This window comes from Dermochelys coriacea, chromosome 17, assembly GCF_009764565.3.
Source record: "Dermochelys coriacea isolate rDerCor1 chromosome 17, rDerCor1.pri.v4, whole genome shotgun sequence".
NCBI classification, from domain to species: Eukaryota; Metazoa; Chordata; order Testudines; family Dermochelyidae; genus Dermochelys; species Dermochelys coriacea.
In genome coordinates this window covers 336,190-358,964 of record NC_050084.1, presented here as the reverse complement: position 1 = coordinate 358,964, position 22,775 = coordinate 336,190, and the positions used below count along the sequence as shown (strand labels likewise).

General features: G+C 44.1%; 1 protein-coding gene across 1 annotated transcript in view; it reads left to right on the top strand.

The window, feature by feature from the left end:
* PITPNA (phosphatidylinositol transfer protein alpha) overlaps positions 1 to 20,687 on the top strand; it is a 49,689-nt gene extending 29,002 nt beyond the window's left edge. Inside the window, 8 exon segments of the mRNA XM_038375266.2 lie at positions 1,445 to 1,452; positions 6,466 to 6,540; positions 6,971 to 7,054; positions 11,336 to 11,413; positions 11,667 to 11,777; positions 14,463 to 14,585; positions 15,360 to 15,429; positions 17,738 to 20,687. Coding sequence (XP_038231194.1) covers positions 1,445 to 1,452; positions 6,466 to 6,540; positions 6,971 to 7,054; positions 11,336 to 11,413; positions 11,667 to 11,777; positions 14,463 to 14,585; positions 15,360 to 15,407 — 527 coding nt within the window. The 3' untranslated portion in view covers positions 15,408 to 15,429; positions 17,738 to 20,687.
* Positions 20,688 to 22,775: the final 2,088 nt, after the last annotated feature.

The following is a 22,775-nucleotide window of genomic DNA, read 5'->3' as shown; positions in this document are numbered from 1 at the left end:
AAAGCTGGGAAAGCTCACATTTCTAATTCTGCAGGCTCTGTGAGGTATTTGATTTGAAACCTGCCATTGTTCCAGGACTGAATATTGCCCATTTGGGCATGAGAGGAAGTGTAATTTTGGAGGAAAGAATTAAATATTTTTTGAGGTAGGCTGAATTTAAAAAAACCCCCACAAAAGTAAAATGGCAGTTTGCAGCAGGTCTCCATCTGTAACTTACTGTTTACAACACTTATCACTGAGGTATCTGAACATTCTCCAGACCTGCTCAGAGATTTAGAATAGTCCAAGTCCTAGCAGAGCAGAGGAGTATGGCAGGATAAAGGAGGATGGTCTTGTGAATAAGGCATTGGACTGGGATTTGAGAGCTGGGTGCAATTCCTAGCCCTGCCATAGACTTAATCTGTGTGCCTTCTTCCCTATCTGAACAGTGGAGATATTTCCCTCACAAGAGTGTTGTGGCATTAAATGTGTTGATGTGAGGTGCTCAGGGACTATAGTGATGAATGCCATAGAAAATTTTTTCAATAAATACATGCAATTTATCACATGAATGTCACCATATGTCTGTGTGTGTGTGAGCAGATATAACACATGTAGCTGTAATAATTGTAAATGTCTGTATATTTTAAATATGGAAACTTACTAGTTAGACCAGTATACCTACTATAATAGTACCCAGCTTGTGTATCAGATACCCCTGAAACCTCTTATGTCCTTATTGTCCCTTTAGTTTAAAAAAAAATGTTTATTTTGACTAAATGGTCTCCTTAGTGGAGACCTTGTGAATCACATTTTAGTGTCAAATTTTACAGCCTTGTTCTAACTCAGTGGAAATCCTTTTTTATAATGGAAATACTGACAGACTCTGAGGGCACAAGACGGAATGGTCTATGGCTGTTACAAGATCTTTAGTTGATTTTTCTCTGAATAATTGAGCTTTGCTATCCAAGGAGTCTGATTACCACAAGCAGGAGAGATGCAGAGGGCAAAGAGTCCAGTTACCACATGCAGGAGTGATGAGGTCTGCATTGGCTTAAAATCTAGCATTCTTTCAGTTGCAACTGGAGAGAGGCATATCTGCAAGGTGAAGAATGATTGTTAAAATGCAGTCAGCTGATCAGACTTCTTCCATTTTCTTATCCAGCTGGATGAAATCCAGGAGCTAACAGTAGCAGCACATCATTAGTAGTGGTCTGGGTTTCACCATGTGTGAGAATTTATAGAAGGTTTCGAGTGGGGTGGAGCAAGTTTATTTTTGACAACTATAGACACTGACAGGGAAAATGGATGTCTTCCTTCAATGAAACTGGCAGCTGCCTGGGAGCACTGTCCAGAATTGTCCCCTTGTGGCTGATATTGGGTGGAGGTGGTTGCAACTGTTAACTTTTCTTTTTCATTAATGTAATGTATCTCTTTCTTTTCATGTGTTGGTTTCTTGGAGCAGTTATTACAGTAAGTATTGCTTTTATCAGTGATCTGTTGTGCTTGGAAGTGTGTGTAAATCTGTCTGGTATAAGGCAGAGTGTATATGTATAGGGAAGTCTCTGACCTGAGCTAGTGGAGTTGCTACTTTCTCAGTCATCCAGTTACATGGATGAGGAACTGGGTCTCAACATCTCTTCACAAACTGATATATTAAATGACACAGATGATTCTTTATTTACGGCAATGGCATTTGACTGTACATGTTTCAGAACAAACCATTATGGCAGATAGGTGGAGTATGCATAGAGCAAGTCTATCCAGTCCTGCTGCCTTTGGGCAACGTGATCCCATGAGTAACCTGCCCTCTAAATTCCTTAACTCCTTTTATATACCAAATACTTCACTAGTCTTGACTCATCCCACACCACCCATCAAGGATGTATAGTGGCTCTTCTTTTCCTATCATATCAGTCATTGCTTGAAACTGATGTCTCTTGCTCATTAGGGAGGAGAAATTCAGGTAGCTGTGGTGAAAGCTTTGCACACTGTACTGTCTGGTTTCAGTGCTTACCTGAATACTAAGGGCATGGCTACACTTGCAAACGTAGAGCGCTTTGAGTTAAACCAGCCTTTGTAGAGCACAGTAGGGAAAGCGATGCAGTCTGTCCACACTGACAGCTGCGAGCGCACTAGTGTGGCCACATTTGTGGCACTTGCAGCGGCATTGGGAGCAGTGTATTGTGGACAGCTATTCCACAGAGCACCTCTTCCATTCTGGCGCTGTGGCTTGTGGGAAGGGGGCGGGAGTGTGGGGCATTCTGGGTCCTGTCCCAATGCCCCGTGATACACCGGTTCGGATCCCAGCAATCCCTCTGCTTCTGTCCACAATTGGCGCCATCTTTCAACATTTTTTGTATTGCATGCTCTGTCTTCCCTTTTGGTCTGTGGGAATGGAGCCCGAACTGCTGAGGAATGTGCTGACAAGTCTTGCCAGCACATCATGTTTGGCACTTGAGTACTCCTTAAGATTCAAAGTGACGGGGAGGATTCCGACTATTATATCGACTCGGGTAACGCATATGACACAAGATTGCTTATGGCATTCACAGACATGCTCACTACCATGGAACAGAGCTTTTGGGCTTGGGAAACAAGCGCTGAGTGGTGGGATCACATCGTCATGCAAGTCTAGGATGGCGAGCAGTGGCTGCAAAACTTTTGGATGAAAAAAGCCACTTTCATGGGACTGTGAGGAGCTCGCCCCCACCTTGCGGCACAAGGACATGATGATGAGAGCTGCCCTGACGGTGGAGAAGCGGATGACTATTGCAATCTGGAAGCTGGTAACTCCAGACAGCTATTGATCGGTCGCTAACCAGTTTGGACTGAGGAAGTCGACGGTTGGAATCGTGTTGATATAAGTTTGCAGGGCCATTAATCGCATCCTGCTGAGAAGAACAGTGACTCTGGGTAACGTGCATGACATTGTGGATGGCTTTGCACAAATGGTTTCCCTAACTGCGGAGGGGCGATAGATGAGATGCATATTCCAGTTCTGGCACCAGCCCACCTAGCCTCAGAGTATGTTAATTGGAAGGGCTATTTCTCTATGGTTCTCCAGACGCTTGTGGATCACCGTGGGCGTTTCATTGACATTATCGCAGGCTGGCCTGGAAAGGTGCATGATGCATGCATCTTTCGGAACACTGGCCTGTTCAGGAAGCTGCAAGCCAGGGCTTTTTTCCCCAGACCAGAAGATCACCATAGGGGAAGTCGAAATGCCCATTGCGATCCTTGGAGACCCCGCTTGCCCTTTAATGCCATGGCTCATGAAACCCTACACAGGGAGCCTTGACAGCAGCAAGGAGCAGTTCAACAACAGGCTGAGCCGGTGCAGAATGACTGTGAAGTGTGCTTTTGGCTGTTTAAACAGCTGCTGGCACTCTCTGTATGGGAAGCTGGACCTGGCCGATGACCGTATCCCTGCGGTTATATCCGCGTGCTATATCCTCCATAACATTTGTGAAGAGAATGGTGAACGATTCACTCAGGCATGGAACTTGGAGGTTGAACACCTGGAGACTGAATCTGAACAGCCAGAGAGCTGGGCTACTAGAGGGGACTAGCACGGGACTGCAAGGATTTAGGGATGCCTTGAGGGAGCAATTTGAGGCTGAAAGCCACCATAATGTCAGGGGCCTGCATGGGAGTGAAGTGCAGTGGTTCCAATGTTAGTAGGAATCTGTGTTAGCTACATATGATACACTGACTTGCAGTACCTGTTTCTTTCCTGGGCTAAGGTATCTTTTACGTTATGCAATAATAAAGAATGTTTTCAAAGCAAAAAATTCCATTTAATGAAAAGAAAATGCATTTATTGAAAAGAGAAACAACTGCTTGGGAAACAGAAAGGGCAAGGGGCTGGAGTGGGGAACAGTACAGTCACAGGTTTGTATACGTCCTGTTATCCTACTCAGCCTTCCTGTCTGGAGTGTTGTGCAATGAGTGCTGCACTTCAGGATGGCTATGCTGCATGGTGATGGGGGTTGAGTGCAGTGGGTAAGAGTCTTAGTTTTCAGGGCTGGGTGGTGAAGCTACAGGTGTTGGAGGCAGCTGATGGTGGTAAGAACCCGGATGTTAGGGAAAGTGGGTTGGAGGTGACATAGGGGCACAAGGGAAAGAATTTTGGGACAAGGGCTGCGGGGCGGGGTGGAAGTGGTAGTGTTCTGCCCGCATGGCTATCAGCGCCTGGATCGAGTCCGCTTAGTGCTCCATGATACTTATCAGCCGCTCTGTGCTTTGGTGCCAGCGATCTGCATTCTGCTGACGGACCCTCCTTTCACTCTTCTGCCACTCCTGAACTTTTTGATTTTCATTAAGGGAGTGCTGCATGACTTCACGCAGCATGTCCTCTTTGCTTCTATGTGGTCTCTTCCTGATTCTTTGCAGCCTCTTGGCCGGTGATAACACAGACACAGAGATCTCAAGGTTGCATCTGTAAAGGCAAAATGTAACACTTAACAGAGGCAGCATTGTTCACACCAGAGAGAGCAATGATTCTCCCATACTTAAGAAGGGTGAACACAGTCTACACAATAGCATAATTTTCCCATCCCAAAGCAAGCGCACATAACCCCTGGGAGCCCCAAAATGGTGAGTAAGCACAGGGTCAAGGGGGACTGATTCTTTCATGGTTATACTGTCCTCGGGGTTTCTGTGCCTTGGGGAGAGCCAGTAGCTGCAGGGGGGCCCCTATGCTGAACACTGTCCACACATTTTCCCCAGGAGTTTGTCCTGGAAGATCTCTCACTGCTGAGGGGACCTGGGAAGCAAGGGAGGGTCTTCTACTACAATGCGGCTTCCAGCCTGCCCCATATGCAGCTTGCCTGTGTGCAGCAATGGTCCCCCCCCCGCCTTTCACGGCACAGTGGCCTGACTGGGACAAGGACCACAATGGCTCTCCCACGAAACCTGCACAAGTGCATTGCCCAAGTTCTGGATGAGACCTTTTGAAGAGATCACTGAGGCGGATTACCACGATGTGAGAGAGCATCTAGGCATGCATGCAGCCCTAACTCTCCTCACCCAAAAAACCCGCACAGAATAACTTCCTTCCCAAAATAAAAGCCGTTTACCAGGAGCCTCCTCTGGTGTTTGTCCTTCCCCAAGCACCGGCTGCCGTGACTGGCTACCTTCCTCCTGGCTTGAGAACAGCTCCTGGCTGCATGAATCTAGGGATGCCAGCGAGTCTTCCTCCTCCTCAGCACCCTCGCTCCCGCATTGCTCCTCCTGCCTTGTTGGACTGTGCTCTGAAGTGTCCACGGTGGCACTTGGAGTGGAGGTGGGGTCGCTCCCAAGTATTGCGTCCAGCTCTTTGTAGAAACGGCAGGTCGCAGGGGCAACACCGGAGCGGCTGTTTGCCTCTGGGCTTTGCGGTAGGCATTCTGCAGTTCCTTCACTTTAATCCTGCACTGCAGTGCGTCCCGATCATGGCCCCCTTCCATCATGTCCGTTATATCTGCCCGAAGGTATCGTAATTCCTACAGCTGGAGTGCAGCTGGGACTGGACAGCTTCCTCCCCCCAAACACTGATGAGGTCCAGCACCTCGCCATTGCTCCATACTGGGGCTCACCTGGCGCGTGGAGGCATGGTCACCTGGAAAGATTCGCTGAGAGCACTCCACGCCTGGCTGAGCAAACAGGAAGGGGATTTTCAAAATTCCCAGAGAATTTAAAGGACTGGTCTGATGGTTGGTCACCTGAGGGCAAGACAGTAGAGTTCAAAGTGATGACCAGAGTGACTAGAACAGGCATTGTGGGACACTTCTGGAGGCCGATCAGAGCGCATTAACAGACCAGGGAGTCCACACTGGCGCCGCAGCGCTCCAGTGGGGGTGCACCAAATGTTGTTCCACTCGCTGAGGTGGAGTACCAGAGCTCTGTAGCCACAGAGTCAAAGCGCTCTACGTGCCTTGTCAGTGTGGACAAGTCGTGAGTTAGAGTTCACTGAGCTCCTTTTAATGTGCTATAACTTGCAAGTGTAGCCATGCCCTAAGGTGCATGTTTCCAAGGACAGTTTGAATCCAGTTCTGGATCCACATTTTGTCTTTGAAAAGCCAATTTCTGCCCTATTTCTTCCACATCTGTCATCTAATCAAAGCTGTATTTGGCAGTCTGGTTTACTTCTGTTAAACAGGCTTCCTCCCTTGGGTCTTCATTCCTTTCTTTAAAAAAAAATAAAACATCCTGTAAATGAAATAGGTAACAAGCTCCAATGCTCTGGGTATCAGATTTAAGTTCTTGTATGGACAACTTATGCCTTGACCTAATCTTATACCTGGCCACCAGTCATGGGTGCTTTCAGAAATGTACATGCAAATAGAAATCTGAAATCCCATTGTCACTACATTCAAACCTTGGTCCCAGATCTGGGAGTAACTGTTTGATAACTTTGCTGCTATATATCAGTCAATCAGCAGCAATAAGATCATGTTAGTCTCTTGGATCCCAACAGGTAACCAAAATTTTTCTTTATGGCAGAATGAGTACATGAAAGATGACTTTCTGATCAAAATCGAAACCTGGCACAAACCGGACCTTGGAATGCAGGAGAATGTAAGTGCTTTCAGCGAGGAACTTTGTGGCATTAAATGGCTAGATCTGTTGCTTGTCCTGTTTTTGAATTTAGTATTGTTCTCTTCACATTTCTGGGATTAACATACCTCATGTTGGGCTAGCAAGGAGACTATGCCCCTTATGATTAGACTCCCTTTTGCCTGCTCTGGGTGGGAATGGATGCTTATTAAAACTGTACTCCTGTAGCTCTTGTGCAGAAATTGGTTGGGTTTTGCATCTTTACTTCTGAATTACTTTTTTCTTTAGCTGATTCTATGATTCAGCATTAACTGATGAAGCCCTCAACTGTGACCCCCTGCTAATGGGTGATTGATGCTCAGATCTTTATCTCTGTTCTCCATTCTAACTTGGAATGGGGATGATGTGTAGATGGTTTGAAATAAAAATCTGGCTCCCACTTCTTCTGCAGGTTCATAAACTAGAGCCAGATGTATGGAAGAATGTAGAAGCAGTTTATATAGACATTGGAGATCGGAACCAAGTGCTCTCCAAGGTATGCTGGTGGGCAAAGCATTTCATGTGATGGCATTAGTATTACAAAAAGAAGATTGATGCAAACCTCATTTCTGAAAATTAGCATGACCCTGCAGATAATCAGGCAGGGAGTGAGGAGGGAAGGAGAGACTTTTTTTAATGGGGGCGTGACTGTGGTCGCTGGAGGGGCTACACTGAGAATGCTTCATCAGAGCAAACTGCAAAGCATAGGGCACATGATCCCCAAAACTGGTGGTTTATTCTAGAAATAGATTTCACCAAGCAGCTTCTGTAACACCTTAATGGTTACCAAGAAGCAAAAACACAGTTCCCTTTAACCAATCCAGGCTTTGGTCCCACCCAGACAGCCTAGTCTGATATAGTGAGGGTTACTTAAAACCTTATTCACCATATGTAAAGCTTAACCAATCCCATGAGACTGGATACATAATCCACCAGGTCAATGAATATTTCCGATCTTGCCCAAATGCATGCTTAAAGCCAATCCTTGTTAACTAAATCTAAGATTTATTTAAAAAGAAAAAGTTACTATTGTTAAAAGATCATTATATATACAGATATGAATCATGTTCTTATGTCAGTTTCATAGCAGAGATGGTGAGGCTGCTGATTTGTAAAAGTCCTTCTAGAATCTGTTCAATAGGTTATAGCCCAGTAGGCAGTCCGTGTGCATAGTTTTGTTCAAATTCTTCCATGAGAATTGCAGGGCTAATCCAGAATAGAACTGGAGACCTCAGTCTTGTGATTTAGACTTTCCCTGACAAAGTTTTAAGCAGATCTGAGACGGTAAGGATCAGGCCCGAAAGTTTCTTTATAGCTGAAGTTCAGCTGATAACCTCTTGGCAGCAAATAATCACAGAGGGCATTCTGTGGATCAAGAATAAGTAATGTACATTGTTGCTTTGAAGTAAATCTGCGTTTCCTAAGCACACATCAATAACTACATGTATTCATTAGCATAAGGTAATTAACTGTTCAAACAGTTCATAGGTAGCTTACTACAAACTTTAAAGAGAAATAAAGACAATGATATTATTACACCACAAGTTCTATCTACATGTTAGTGTCTCCTTTTGATCTCTGAATCAATAGAATATAGTAATATCATAGACCGGAACAGAAGTTTAGCGTCTATAAGCTATTAGATTACATTGTTAAACTTCTAACAAGATATAGGTAAATACAATTAGTACCTACTTCTAATACTCTAACAATACATGCTTACATATCAAGGGCTAGAGTGACCAGAGAGATTGTGTTCTCCAAGTGGTTTTTGAGTGTTATAATTCTTGACATCTGGTTTGTGTCCATTTATTCTTTTACGTAGAGACTGAATTTTTCCACTGAATGCATCTGATGAAGTGAGCTGTAGCTCACAAAAGCTTATGCTCAAATAAAGTTGTTAGCCTCTAAGGTGCCACAGGTATTCCTAATCTATATAACATGGCTTTGCTAACTATCTACAAGGACTAGCCCTGTTTACCATTTCAATACTCTTCTAATACATCCTTGTGGGTTGTTTTCAGGTCACACAGCCTGCTAGTTGCTTAACTCTTGCTGGCTCAGCATGGCAGAGGGCTAAAGCAAACTGTAGAGAACAGTAGAGTCCTTTATGGACAATTTTGATGTAACTCTTAATTTTGTATCCAGTGCTTAGATACTACAAAGGTGGGCTTGGTAGAAATGCCTAGTTTAAGTGGTGTTCATCTGTATATAGCACTGTAGTTAGCAATAGTACTTTGCTTAGCAAGGACTGACATTGTCCTTGTCTTGAAGAGCTTGGATTTCAAAGCAGCACAAAATAGACAATGGAGAAGAGGACAGGCAAGACCGGAAGAAATTCACAAAATAAGGTTATGGGATTGGTTGGCTGGTGCTATATGCCTCACATTAACTTTTTTTTCAGTATCTTCACCTTTTAAAGGGAATTAAGTTGCTTTTGTTTCAGTATAACGCATGCAATAGTCTGAAATGGACATACTATTCAGATCTTTAGGGCCTTTAAATTGCACTAATAAGTCAATTCTATCTCAGATTCTTGCAGCAAATCTCCATGAGCTCTGCCTTTGTGGCTTGTCTAGGCACCAGAACTCTTCCATGGAATTATAGCTTGTATCTACGTATCAGTAGTATATGTGTGCGCGCGTGCACACATATGCGCACACACACTGTGGTACCCTGCACAAAAAAAATTCATAATTCCCACATACCTTCCAAGTATAATTCCCAGAAATGACTTGTCACATCTGAGGCATGAAATTACACATGCAAAGCATTCTTTGAACAGGTGTTTGAGGCACATTTATCTGGATATTTTGAAATAAGAGAGATGTTGCGCAAGAGAAGAGGATTGCCTGAGGGAAGATGGGGGGGCAAGGGAGGGAAGAGACTGTTCTTAAAACACATTGATCCATGTACTCCTTTTTTTTTTCCAAAAATGTGTTTTGGAGTGGTAAGGGGCCCAAACTAGTCCAAATACTACTGGCAGCTAGTGATTTGTTTTATGGCTGTGATGCCAAAGGGTGGTAATTTATGCTTGTGAACATTAAATTCACATTTTTCAAAATGTTTCCCAAGTTTATGCATTTTAAACCTCTTCCATTACTTTCCTTTCTCTCGTTTGCTTTCTAATGGTATATACCATATTATACATATAGTATATACCATGTCAAATAAATCCAGAAAGACAAGAATCCAAACCATGTGCAATGCTTACCACTAGGTTTCCTGACCCTCACTTTTAAACTAACTCCACTATAACTGGTCTCTGTGATTGTATAAATAAGGAAACTCAATATCTGAATCCATAGATAATGCTCCACCTCAATATCAAGCTGTACTTTAAAGTTTTACTAATATGCTGATTAAATCTAGTGTACTACAAGGTTCCAACACTGTTGGTGACATGCTATTCAGAAAGCAATGGAATAAAAAATAACCACTTTTTTCTATGCTGCATCAGTAAGACTAAATAAGTTGCACTATCTTGTTTAAACTGCCTTCTTCCTGTAACTGATGCACAGACATAGCGTGTTATATTACTATATTTGTACTGTGTGACCATGTAATTAATATCCTATTGCAGGAAGAGTTAGTCCCTGTATGAACCTAAGGTTCAGTTCTGCAATGAAAAGTATCTGTAAAGATGGCATGGTGGGATTCCCTATTTAGTGACTCAATCCTTTCAAGTCAAACTTACTTAACTGGAGTAAAGAAAAGTATTTTCTCTAATTTAGTCTGGCATCAGAATGCATCTGAAGTTTTATTGTGGTTTCTGCATTATTTCTAGTAATAAACTGACTGCAAAACTCAGATTTGAGTGATACCGGTTTAATTCCATATCTCCAATGGGGTTACGTTGGTGTAAATCAGGGCACAGTTTGGATCTCTGAATGGAACTGGACTACTCTGTTGCTCCAGAACAATTCAGCTTGCTCTCCCACACTGTATTGGCTCTACAATGATGCCAGGAGTAAAGGCTCTTTTGGTCACCAAAGTCTAGCTATTACTTGTAATATGCACAACAAACAAGTCTCAGTAAGAAGGTGCCACATCTCAATCGCTCTTCTGCCGCTAAATCTACTTAAAATCTGAATTTCATGGCTTTTTTGCAATTAAAGTCTCATTGTGAGTATTGGCAAAACCAAGTGTTTAAAATAATTAATTGGTCCCCCCAAAAAATCGTGGGATTTAAAAATAAATAAATTTGGGGTTAGAGTTTCTAAATTAATTTCTTGGCTGAGTAATAAGGAACTTGAATCCCAAAGCAATTGTTTTGGAAGATTGGCCTTGAAAATAAGGATTTAAACAAAGTGTCTTCATATTCTCTATGATGCAGGGAAGTGTAGGAGTGCATTCTTACATGAGTACTGTGGTGATGCTGTTTGTCTAGCACTGACCAATATTGATGCTTAGAAATACACAAGGTATCTCTGCCTTGGAGTGCTATGTACGTTATTTCTTACAAGAGCCATGTGTTCTAGTCGCTTCCCAATACAGGTGATGAAATGAACCCTGTCTCGAAAAATTTACAAACTAGTATCAGACACAATGTACCAGTGGATTTGATGGGGTAACAAAGGTAACATCGATTTTATAATACTCTTACTCAGCTAGGGTTAATGTACAGCATGGGGGAGTGAATTTTTTTCCCCTTGGCCAGTTTCTTAAAGGCTTCATGGAAAAAGTGGGTCTTGAGAAGGTCTTAGAGTTACTCTAGACACTAACCTCTCCTCCAAGATCTGTTTCTTATGGCTAAACATGTTTATATTTACAACAGGATTACAAGCAGGAAGAAGACCCAGCAAAATTTAAATCCGTCAAGACTGGACGTGGTCCTCTGGGCTCCAACTGGAAGGTGTGGATCACAGACTTCAGCACATCATGTCTGTTTTCGTGACTAGAGTGTGGTTGTCGGGATGGGTCAGGTGTATGGAGGTTGGGGTGTTAATTTGTGTAAACAAGGGAGGAAGTGTTTTCATTTGTCAGTGGAGGGTCTTGTGTATGTGTACTGAACGAGTGGGCTACTAGTTCTGGGGGTCCTGTCCTAGAAAAAGGTTCCTAGAGTTTTTGATTTCAGCTCATCATATGAACTTCTTGTACCGTTGCAGAAAGAGCTGGGGAAACAGACAGATTGTCCGTACATGTGTGCTTACAAACTGGTAACAGTCAAGTTCAAGTGGTGGGGTCTGCAAAATAAAGTTGAGAACTTTATACAGAAGGTAAGTAAACCTGGTCGATATCGGGTTTCCAATGGCACTGCATTCCCCAACCCCACCCAAGGCCCTGCCTGCACTTGGCCTCTTCCCTCTGAGGCCCACTCGCTGCTCAGGCCTTTCCTCCTCACCCCCTGTTTGCTTATCTCCACCTCCCCTTCCTCTGTGAGAGCAGTGGGTGGGACCTTGGAGGGAAGAGACAGAGTAGGGAAGGGGCCTAATAATGTATGTTTGTAAGGCCTTAGTGTCTCCATTGCCTTAGTGCAGGGGAGGGCAAACTATGGCCCACAGGCTGGAGCTGGCCCATCAGGGCTTTCAATCCAGCCCGTGGGATTGAGTTCCATGGTGCAGTGGGGCTAAGGCAGGCTTTCTGCCCTCCCTGGCTCCATGCGGCTCCTGGAAGCAGCCGGCACCATGTCCCTGCTCCATGTGCTGCCCTTGCCTGCAGGCACTGCCCCCCGCAGCTTCCATTGGCCGGGAACAGGGAACCGCAGCCAATGGGTGCTTCGGGGGTGGTACCCGCAGGCGAGAGACGCACGTAGTGGAGCTGCCTGCCCAACCCCACCCCCAGGAGCCACTGCTGGACATGCTGGCAACTTCTGGTAGCAGCATGGGGCCAGGGCAGGCAGGGAGCCTGCCTTAGCCCCACTGCATGCTGCTGCCACCCCGGAGCCACTCAAGGTAAGCGGTGCCGGGCCAGAGTCTGCACCCCTAACCTCCTGCCCTGCACCCCCTTCTGCACCCCAGCCCCCTGCCCTGAGCCTCCAATCCCCTGTTCTGAGCCCCCTCCTGCACCCCAACCTCCTGCCCCAGCCCTACATTCATGATCCTGCATATAATTTTCCCACCCAGATGTGGCCCTCAGGCCAGAAAGTTCGCCCACCTTGGCTTAGTGTCTGGGGTTTCTTTGGATAATTAAGTTCCATAAATCACACTTTTCTCCAAAAAATTTGGTTCTGGTGTTGAGAATGACTTGACTTGCCAGGGGATTGCAACTGTTAATTAAAAAACAAACAAACTGTGAACAAAGGAGCACCTTACGTTGTGCTCTTCATCAGTGTCTTGTCTTTCAGATAATGAGTGAGTGCATGTGCAAGCACAGCAGCTAACTCATCTTGGATGTTACTGGATAATACATAATAAATAACTAAGCCTTTCAGTTAAAATAACCTCAGGTGCTTGTAACTGGTCAAGGATGAGTTAAAAAATCCCACACTTCTACTTCAATAGTGTGTTTTAGTATGATTCTCCTGTCCTGCGCTGCCCTTCCCTGCTAGTCCTGAAGCCCAGGTCATAACTTCTTCCTTGAAACCAATGTTGTTGTTTAAAAAACAAACCTGGAACTCTTACTTAATTTCTCTTACACACAAAGGTCCAATCAAACTGAGGCATTTACCTCTTTATGTAAAGGAATGGATTGCACTGTCCTAGCCTCATAAATGAAAATTCAGCTGCAGGTCACTGGATGGGGCACTTGGAAAAGATGCAGTTCTTTGGGGATTCAAGACATTGGGTGATTACATTATGTTTCCGTTGACTTTGGCAGGAATTGTCAGTCTCCAGTGCAGCAGCCATGCAGGAAGGTAGATGAGGGAGAGTCAATGCTGTTCTTCAGTGCTGCTTGTTTATCAAGAACCCAAAGTGGGTGTGATACCTAACAAACTCAATAACAATGTCCCTGTCCTGAAGAATTTGCAATCTAAGTAGACACAGCAGAGAATAAGGGAAAGGAATAGAACATAAAGGCAAAATGACTCAACAGATGCATCTTACACCAGGAATGGAAATGATCTGATGGGCAGGCCTGGATTAGTTAATGTGTACTATGCGCACAATCCCCATCTTATGCAGGGCACCCGCCTCCCGCCGCCCCCAAACAAACAAAAAAACACCAACCCAGGACCAGGAAGGAGGTGGGGCATTGTAGGTGGAGGGCCCTGTCTGGATTCTGTAGCGAGCGCTAATGGATCAGAGGGGGGAGCCGAGCCAGGCCTACTGGACTGGCGCTGCTGCAGGATGAGTATGAGGTAGGCTTGTTCTCCAGCACCCCCTCCCCCTCCGCCCAGGGGGAAGGACCCAACAATCCATCCACCAGGGCCTCCTACTCCCAAAGGCAGGACCCGACCCCACTGGAGGCAGATAAGGGGTGGGTGGGGGGGTATTCTCTTAATGCACAGGGCCCCAAAATTCTTTAATCTGACACTGCTGATGAACTTTCACGTTTAAACAAGAGCAATCACAGATGTCAAATCACTAACTCTAATTATTAATTCTTTCTCTTTTAAGCCTATTATGCAGTCTCAAGAGACTGCTAAGCCAATTCCATGGAAAACCTTATTGCATACCCCAGGTTATGTGCAAGAACTCAAAATGGTCCAGTTTAAAAATCTAGAACACTGAATGACAGCATCCATGGTTTCTCTGGCAAGGGCATTTCAATTATAATGAACCAGAAATAGTTGGGTTTTTTCTTTTTCCCTCTGTAGCTTCCCCATGCTAGGCAAAGTGATCCCATTCCCATATAAAACAAAATGGCAAGCACTGAGGTTAGACCTGGAGCAATTCCCAGTGCACACATCTTTATGACAATGCACGTTAACTAACTGTAAACATATTGTGCTGCATGCTGAATTGTTGGGATTCTTTTTCCTGAGCTTTAAGTTGTTTGTTCCCTCATCTTTGTTTTTGCAGCAAGAGAAACGTCTTTTCACAAATTTCCACCGGCAATTGTTTTGCTGGCTTGATAAGTGGGTTGATCTGACTATGGAGGACATTCGCAGGATGGAGGAGGAGACCAAGAAACAGCTGGATGAGGTAAGTGGGGAGGAGAGCAGGTGTGGGCTGTGAGGCAGTACCTTTATTCTAAGCCTATTATGGGGTGGGGAAAGAAGGCCTGCCCCCTTTCCATGGTATTCAATATGCTCACTTACCACACAGGTCATGCTGCTTATGGTGGTTTAGGTGGTTGGATCTAACTTTTTGAGTTCTGGCTTTCTAGTTAGCATTGACTCCTTATATTGCTCTGGAACAACTTTTTTATGGTTTCATTGGTAATTCAGAAGATCTGTTACTGACTATTTTAAAATAAATTAAGGTATCTTCTTACTCATTACCCTAAGGAGTATTCAGCTCAATGAGTCTCAGTAAGTTATCAGCAAAATCAGTCTCTGGGTATGGAGTGTCCAGGTGTGTGGTGGTTAGTTGGTTGTTTTTTTTTGTTTTTTTTAAAAGGCCCTGCTTTGAGAAATGTAGGTTTGGTGCTAGAGTTTCCATGCTCTTGTAATGAATATTCTTTGTAATTTTTTCACACTTCAAAATGTACTTGATTGTAGTACCATGTGCCTTTTGCTCTTTGGATAACGGAGCCCTAAAAGGAGCTGTAGCTTTGCCAGAAATGGTTTCAGGACCTGTGCATCTTTTTTTTTAACAAACTGCTTTAAATTAGGACAATTTTCAGAGATGCAAGACTTTACCTCTGAGGCAGAGAAACTCTCACCTTCACACCCTTTTTCTGATGTGGAGCTGACAGGGAAGCCGATTACCAGCATATGTTGGAACAAATAGCTACAGATGCTTACTTTCTTTCAGATGAGAGAAAAAGATCCTGTGAAAGGAATGACAGCTGCAGATGACTAACGTGGCTTCCTCCTTGTGCACTGTATGTACCCAAAGTATCTGTCACACGTTTTGTTTTGGCATTCAATGCTATTTAGAGCAAAAATCAAATGGATTCAGGTCAGCAAGGAGTCAGTATAGAAATTGTGCAAGTCAGAAATCTGTAGAGCTGCTCATTTTGCCTGATAATGAATACACTTTTCACCATGCTGACTGAATTTACTGTCTTGTTTCAGAATTATTTGAAACTGTTTGTGAGCACAAGGAAAGTGTTAAAGCATCATATTAGAACAGTAAACACAAGAAGTTACATTGATGCCTCATTTCTGCGTAATGTACCCATTACTTTACATACCCTGTTAGAGGCCTTTTCAATAGTCTCAAATAATTAATAAATGAGCTTGAGTCTAGCAGCCCTGCCCTTTTGAACATTTGAGGGTGTATTGGCCTGGATTATGCCCAGCAACAATGTTAATCAATGGGCAAAGGCCTGGGGCAACATCCATATGTCACAGGACAGAGAAGGAAGATATAGATGTTTCTTTAAGCTTCTGTTTTTGTCTTGTCTCTGTGTGCATCACTGTGGACATGCTGACTGTAGTGCTTTGATCCTTGGAACCAAAGCATCTGCATGTTTCAGTTTTTCCTTGTTGGCCAAACTTCATGCCAGTGTTCTAGGCAATGTACAGTACAATGTAATGGGGATAACTTTTTTTATACTTCTACACTGCTGACATGAAGTAAACTTGAGTGGCTGTAGGATAGGAAGCAATGTTTTTATCCATGACTACAGCAACATTAGTGCGGAAATGGTGGAAGCTAAATGTCTGAAAGGCACTACTGATCAAGAGGAAAAAGTGTAGACGGTTATAGAAGCTGCCTATATATTATTTATCTAGATGGCAGTAGCTCCCACAGTGTGCTCTGTACTTTGTAAACAATAAGATACAATACCTTCCCCAAAGAGCATACAGTCTAAAAAGGTAAGATAGACAAAGGGAATGGTTTCAGAGTAGCAGCCGTGTTAGTCTGTATTCGCAAAAAGAAAAGGAGTACTTGTGGCACCTTAGAGACTAACAAATTTATTAGAGCATAAGCTTTCGTGAGCTACAGCTCACTTCATCGGATGTGGGATGAGGGAATGGTGTTCAACATGCAAGCCAAATGGGCAGTAAAATGATAGGCATATCTTCTTAATTTCACTCTTTGTTAATATTTAAATTGTTCCTGATTTCTTTGGCGACAGTATTAGTTCTGTTCCAGCCCATTCTGTTCCAATCCATCCAAATCATCTTAATTTAATTTTAAAAATTCAAGCCAACTAAAATCATAGCTTTGCCATTCTTTTCCTATGAGCCCTTCCCCTTCATTCCTTAACATAATGAACCTAACTTCTTATCCTGCCTCCTTGATACACCGCTCCTGAAAATCTTCCACCTCCCTTTGCCCAATATCGTGAGGGGTACCGTACGCATGTAGAGTAGAAAATGGTCTGTGCCTTGATGAGCAAACAATCAAAATAGACAAGACAGACCCAGCTTCAGGGAAAGGGATAAGAATGTAAAAGCAAAGTGAAGAGATGTTCTCGCATCATATTAATTCCACAATTTTTTCTTTTTATTTACTTTAATAAAAAAAAAATTTGGGTAAGTTTTTGTTTTGTACACTCTTTCTAAGGTGGGGGTTAGTGAGGGGAAGGAAGGAAAGGTTTCCATTCTCAGAGGAATTTCTGGTGTAGTGTGGCTCCCCCATTTTAGCTACGTTTTGAAGGGTTACCCTTGGTGGAGTGTGGCACTGAGCCCTGGTGGTCCTGCATTCCTTCGTCTGCTGTCACTGCCTTGAATGTTCTCCTGTTTCCTTGCCATACTACCTGTTGGCTGATCTGGGAGTTGCAGGCTCAGTCTCCGGGCTTCTGGTGGCAGCTCCAACTTCCATCTCCCTCTTTCCTTCCATTAGCCCCCGATTAAGTTGCTAGTTGAATTCAGTGCCTGTCCAATACCTAACCCCCTACTCTGCTTCTTCCTCTTCCATACCTACCCCATCCCATCTGGAAATGAGTTGGTGGCCTTGTCCCACAGGTCTTTTGGGATGGAATGTGCTAGATAATTATATTATAAATTGTCCTTTTTGGCAGTATTTGCAGATAGACTCTGGATTGAACTCTGCGCTAGGTTAGGTCAGGCTTGTTGATGGGAAGAATGGAGTAATCTGTCTTGCTACTGCTTGTGCTGGGTTCAGTCTGTGGCTAAATGAAGGACTTTTCCTTCAGGGCTGTCAATATTGCACCTTTACTGGCACATTTAATTTCAGAAATGGTTTTAAAATGTTTTCCTGTTGTCTCTTTCTCCTAGTTTGCAAGACAGTCAGCAGGAAGGCCCAGAGACTCCACCCTCTTGACCAATGGACCATCTCTGGATCAAGCCTTTCTATATCCAATCGGCAGGCGATTTTAAATCTCCCATAGCTAATTCTAGATGCCCTTTAATATTGTGAGCAAATAGACAGTCTGGTACTAAGCACTCCAATGTTAGCACGTATGTGAAGGAGGCAGCTCCTTGGAGACGTGTGACTTATAGATTGCTGTATTTATGACTCCTCCCTTCTTTTTTCATTGTGTTCAGACCAATTTCCATGTGGCCCTGTTTGATTTCCAAGTGGCATTTTTAGCTGAATTAGTCTTGTGATGTGGTGGTTTTAGATTTATTTTGTTTTCAAAACTGGGATAAACTGCTGCCTTTGTCCTGTCCGAGCCCTTCACCATTCTTTGAGTGTCCATTTATGGAGAGGGGAATTGTCAGTATTTATTTGAGTGCAAAACTATTCCACAGAATTCTAGGCTCTGACTTTTGCTCCCAAGGTAATATTACTGACATACAGGCTCCAATATACACCTGTGTTGCCAAGGTCAAGTCTGCTGTTAAGATACCATCATACGTGGCCACTACAACAGCATTACTTGGTCTGTCTAAACACACACAACTTAAATGGACTGAACAGCAGGTATCCTTTTGTGTGTGAATGCTGAGACCTTGAATGCATCTTTTGTCTAGATATGAGTCTTTCCTTTGGCCCTTGGAACTATGTTGGTGTTCTATAGTTGTGTGTATAAATCAGCCTTTTAAAATTGTTATAACAACTTACCTGATGAATCTCTCAATCTACTGGACTGCCCTTTATTATGATTGCTCATATTTGTAAAACTAACGCTATTTTGTTTGCCCATCAAAAGGAAATGAGTGTCCCAGGACAAGCAGAATTTTGTGATGCTGATAGGCATAAATCTCCATATCCAATCATGCCCAGATGCCTGGGTCTGTGCTGCTGTTCAGCAATAATACTTCTCTGCATACTCCCTATTATGAAATTGCTAGAACTTAGTTTGCCTTTCTATGCTGTAAAAAGGCAAGATGCAAGACCAAGCTATCTCTGCACAAGACAATTGCAATTTCCTAGGGTTGCAAAGGATGTTGCTGAGTGTCAGAAAACAGCTCTAGGACTCATTCTTAGTCTGTGTCCTTATGGTGGTATCTCAGCTTTAGACAATCAAATAAGATGGACAGAATCAAACAAACACTACTGTATTAAATACTTGAGGAAACATGACTAGGAGAAACAAGGGCTTTCCTGGCTGATTGGTAGAGGCCAGTGTTTGGCTTGCTTCCGCCAGCAGCTACGTAATCAAACTTCATTCCCTTTATCTGTATTGGGGTGAAGTGAAGTGAAATGTAAATGCCAAAGGCAGCTGTTATGTTACCATTTCCACCTCCATACCATTGTGTTTTTTTTTTGTTTTTTTTTTTGGAGGGGGGTTCGTTGTTTTGAGTAATGCTTTATGCAGTATGCCCAGTTTGTACTCAGCCTCTCACAAACCTCCATGAGCTAGTAGTTTCTGAATCAATCCCATGCCATGCTGAATGAAAGTGCGGGGGTGAATTGTTTTCGGTGCAGGGGAAAGATGCACAGGGCTTGCCCTGGAGGAAGAGGCTGGCTTTCAGTCAAGAGCCAGTTTATTCTCTTCTCCCCCCACCCCCACCTCCCCTTTTTTTATTTTTTTTATTTTTTTTTTGGTAAGTCTGTTCTTTTGCCTTATGAATGTCTAAGTGCAATAAGCTCTGAATTGTACTGATAACTCTGGCTGATCCTTCTCAGTGACCTCGGAGGGTTTTTGGGATGTGGAATTTAGCATACTCACGAGGTAGAAGTAAAACCAGCTCATTTATTAAATAATAGTCTAAGATATTAAACCTTAATCTTCAAGACTATTTGGGACCAGGAAAGATGTTTTTGTGGCGCTATTTCTCTAGGGGTTTGAGAAGCAGAGTCCAGGAGTGTATGCCCCTTACTAGAATTCCCTCAATCTAGAATATTTTAATTGAGAATTAACACATTGATTTGTTAATATCTTGTCAGTAGCAGAGTTTAAGGAGGGATTCTTAACTTGGGGAAAACTTGAGAATATATAACACAATTGTTCTTAGATACTTGTGTTTTTATCCAAGAGGTTTTCTAGCTGACATTTCATCTCCATGGAAACAGATTCTAAAGACCGGATCAGAAACGGATTGTGTATGAGGGTGAAAGCTTGTATTTAAACACAAAGCTTTCCTGATTAGCAGTAATTACCAGGAAAAAATGCAGGAAACTGCAAGCTAAATACATGATTTAAAAAAAAAAAATTCACATTTATCCAGAGTGAAAGCTTTTTCCTCAAAGTTGGGATAGAGAGATCCTGTAGAGACCTCTCTTCAGGGCAGTCTTGATCCTTGGTTCCCACTAGTGAGAGCATAGCGAAATGTAACAATCTTCACTGATTGTGTTAGTGTGCTGTATATCTCTTGCATTTGGCTTTGGCAAGAACCCAAAACCTGCTGGCTCCCGGAGGGGTTAATGATTGGATGTTTGTTTATTCTAGGGGGATCCTTGTGCTGTCACATTCTCTTCAGATCCAAATCGGGTGCCCTGGTTGGATTTTAAACACTGCAATTTTGACGGAAGCAGGTGCCTTGGTGGAGAGGCGCATGGGCTGGGATGTTTTAGCTGGAGTTTACCTGATGGAGGAGGCCATAGTGACACTCTGTACGCTGAGCACACTTGCACCTTTCTGGGTTTATCTTCCTACAGCCCCTGCTGGGACTCCCTGACAAGTTTTGATTGGTTCCTAGTGCTATTCTTTTACAACATACACTTTGTAGAATTTATTAGATTATCTTGTTGTTTCTTTAATGTGAGTTTGTGCCTTTTGTCTCCTAATCTTCCAATACAGGCATATTGGAAACAAATCTAATAAAATCTTAGACAGAGCTTTTTGGAGTCTGTTGTCTGTTTTATATCTTATGTGTGTCTAGTATTCCACATGCATATGCTATCGTGTAAAATCTTTTAATGATTATAGAATTATGTATAGAGGAGCTACAGTTTTCTGGATTCCTTACAGAACAAACGCCTGATTCTGATCTCACACTGATGTAAATCAGGAGTAATTCCACTGAAGCCAATGGAATTACTCTGTTGTAAAAATGATGTAAGATAAGAATCTGACCATGTTACCTGTATTTACAATCTAATATTAGCTGTAATGCAGCAAACAAGTGGAGAGAGAAGACATAGGTAAAAATATTATATGGTTACTTAAGTCCATTAGGTGACATCTTGCTGGTCTTTAATATTAATCTTGGTGTAGTGGATATTTGAGAAGGAGTAAGGGCAGCATGAAAATTAGATTAAAGTAAGGGTTCTGTCAGTTCTAGAGTGGCCATATGTCACTTGGGGGTTATTCATGTTGTTTTTCACAGGCCAGTTTTCTTGCTGTGGGTTGGGCCTGGGCCACTCTTCCTTTCTGTGAATATTCTGGGTGTTCTAGTCCTACCCCTGCACGTGTGGCAGCTCTATCCTCAGACTAGAGCTCGGGTCTTTGGAAAAGGGAGACAGGTTTGTGGTGGGGTGTCCTGTCTGGGGTTTAAAGATGTTACTCAAGGAATATTTTTTCTGAAAAAAGGCGGCAAAAAAACCCAACAACTTGCTGTCGAACGGAGAGGCGGAATTCTGCCCGCTGAACACAGGTGGAGTGATGGTGCGGCCGCCGAATTGCTGCCAGCAACCGAAGAAGAGTTGCATCCCTGCCACCGAATTCCCGCTGAGAGTGGATTGCAGCCCCAGAGCCCGACATCCTGCTGCCCCTTTATATTTGCCGCTCCAGGCATCTGCTTGGTTCACTGGTGCCTGGAGCCAGCTCTGAGGGCAGTGCAAGCTCTTCCTGTCTATTTTAAATGGAGAAATATGCTTCCAAGCCCTGATTCCCAGCTAGGGTGGAGGCTTTTGGTGAAGATGGGGACTAAAGCCCTTCCTCTCTAGTCTGCCTATGGCTCCTGCACTGTGCTGTGCTGACAGCAGTTGTGTTTTTCAGGAGGACTAACGAGCAGAGTTTATAATGCAGAAAAATACCACAGTGGTCTTCCTATACTACTTCTGCCCTCTGTCCCTGTAGGCTTGTTCTATTCCCCTCAGTGTGGCTTGGACTGTGGGGGCTATCTGGACTCCAAGACCAGCAGCCCATCTAGCCCCAGTCCTCTGTGGATAGGGGCTGTTGCTAGTTGTGGCAGAGGAAGGGGGCAGCTTGAGCCCCTGGACTAGGGTGACCAGATGTCCTGATTTTATAGGGACAGTCCTGATTTTGGAGGCTTTTTCTTATATAGCACTTATTATCCCCCCACCCTCTGTTCTGACTTTTTACACTTGCTATCTGGTCTTCCTATCCTGGACCCCTGTGCCAATATCTGCTGGCCACTGTGGAGGGGGAGAGACTTGCAATCCTTGCTGTCAAGTGCCCGAGAGTTCTGCAAGCTACTCCCCCCATCATAAGCACGTAGGGTGACCAGATGTCCCAATTTTATAGGTACAGTCCTGATATTTGGAGATTTTTCTTATATAGGCGCCTATTACCCCCCACACTCTCTCCTGATTTTTCCTATTTGCCCACCTCTGGCATAGGGTGACCAGATAGCAAACTACAGCCTGTGGACCACATCCGGCCTGCGGGCCGCTCCTGGGCCGGGAGGCCATCCCCCCCAGGCTCAGCGCATCGCTCTAGGCGGCTGGGCAGCGCACTTGCAGAGCCGCAGCAGCCGTAGCGCCGTCAGCCACCCGTGCTCCAGGCAGCGCGGGAAGGGGGCGGGGAGTTCAGGGATGGGGTTGGGTCGGGGGTGTGGATAGGGGTCGGGGCAGTCAGAGGGCAGGGAAGAGGGGAGTTGGGGGGTCAGTCAGGAAGCGGCCGGGGGCAGTCAAGGGACGGGGGGGTGTGAATGCGGCGGGGTCCTGGGGGGCCCCTCAGGAACTGAGGGGCTGGGTGAGGCAGGGGCCCGGGGGGGCTGTCGGGCCCAGAAGCAGGGGGGT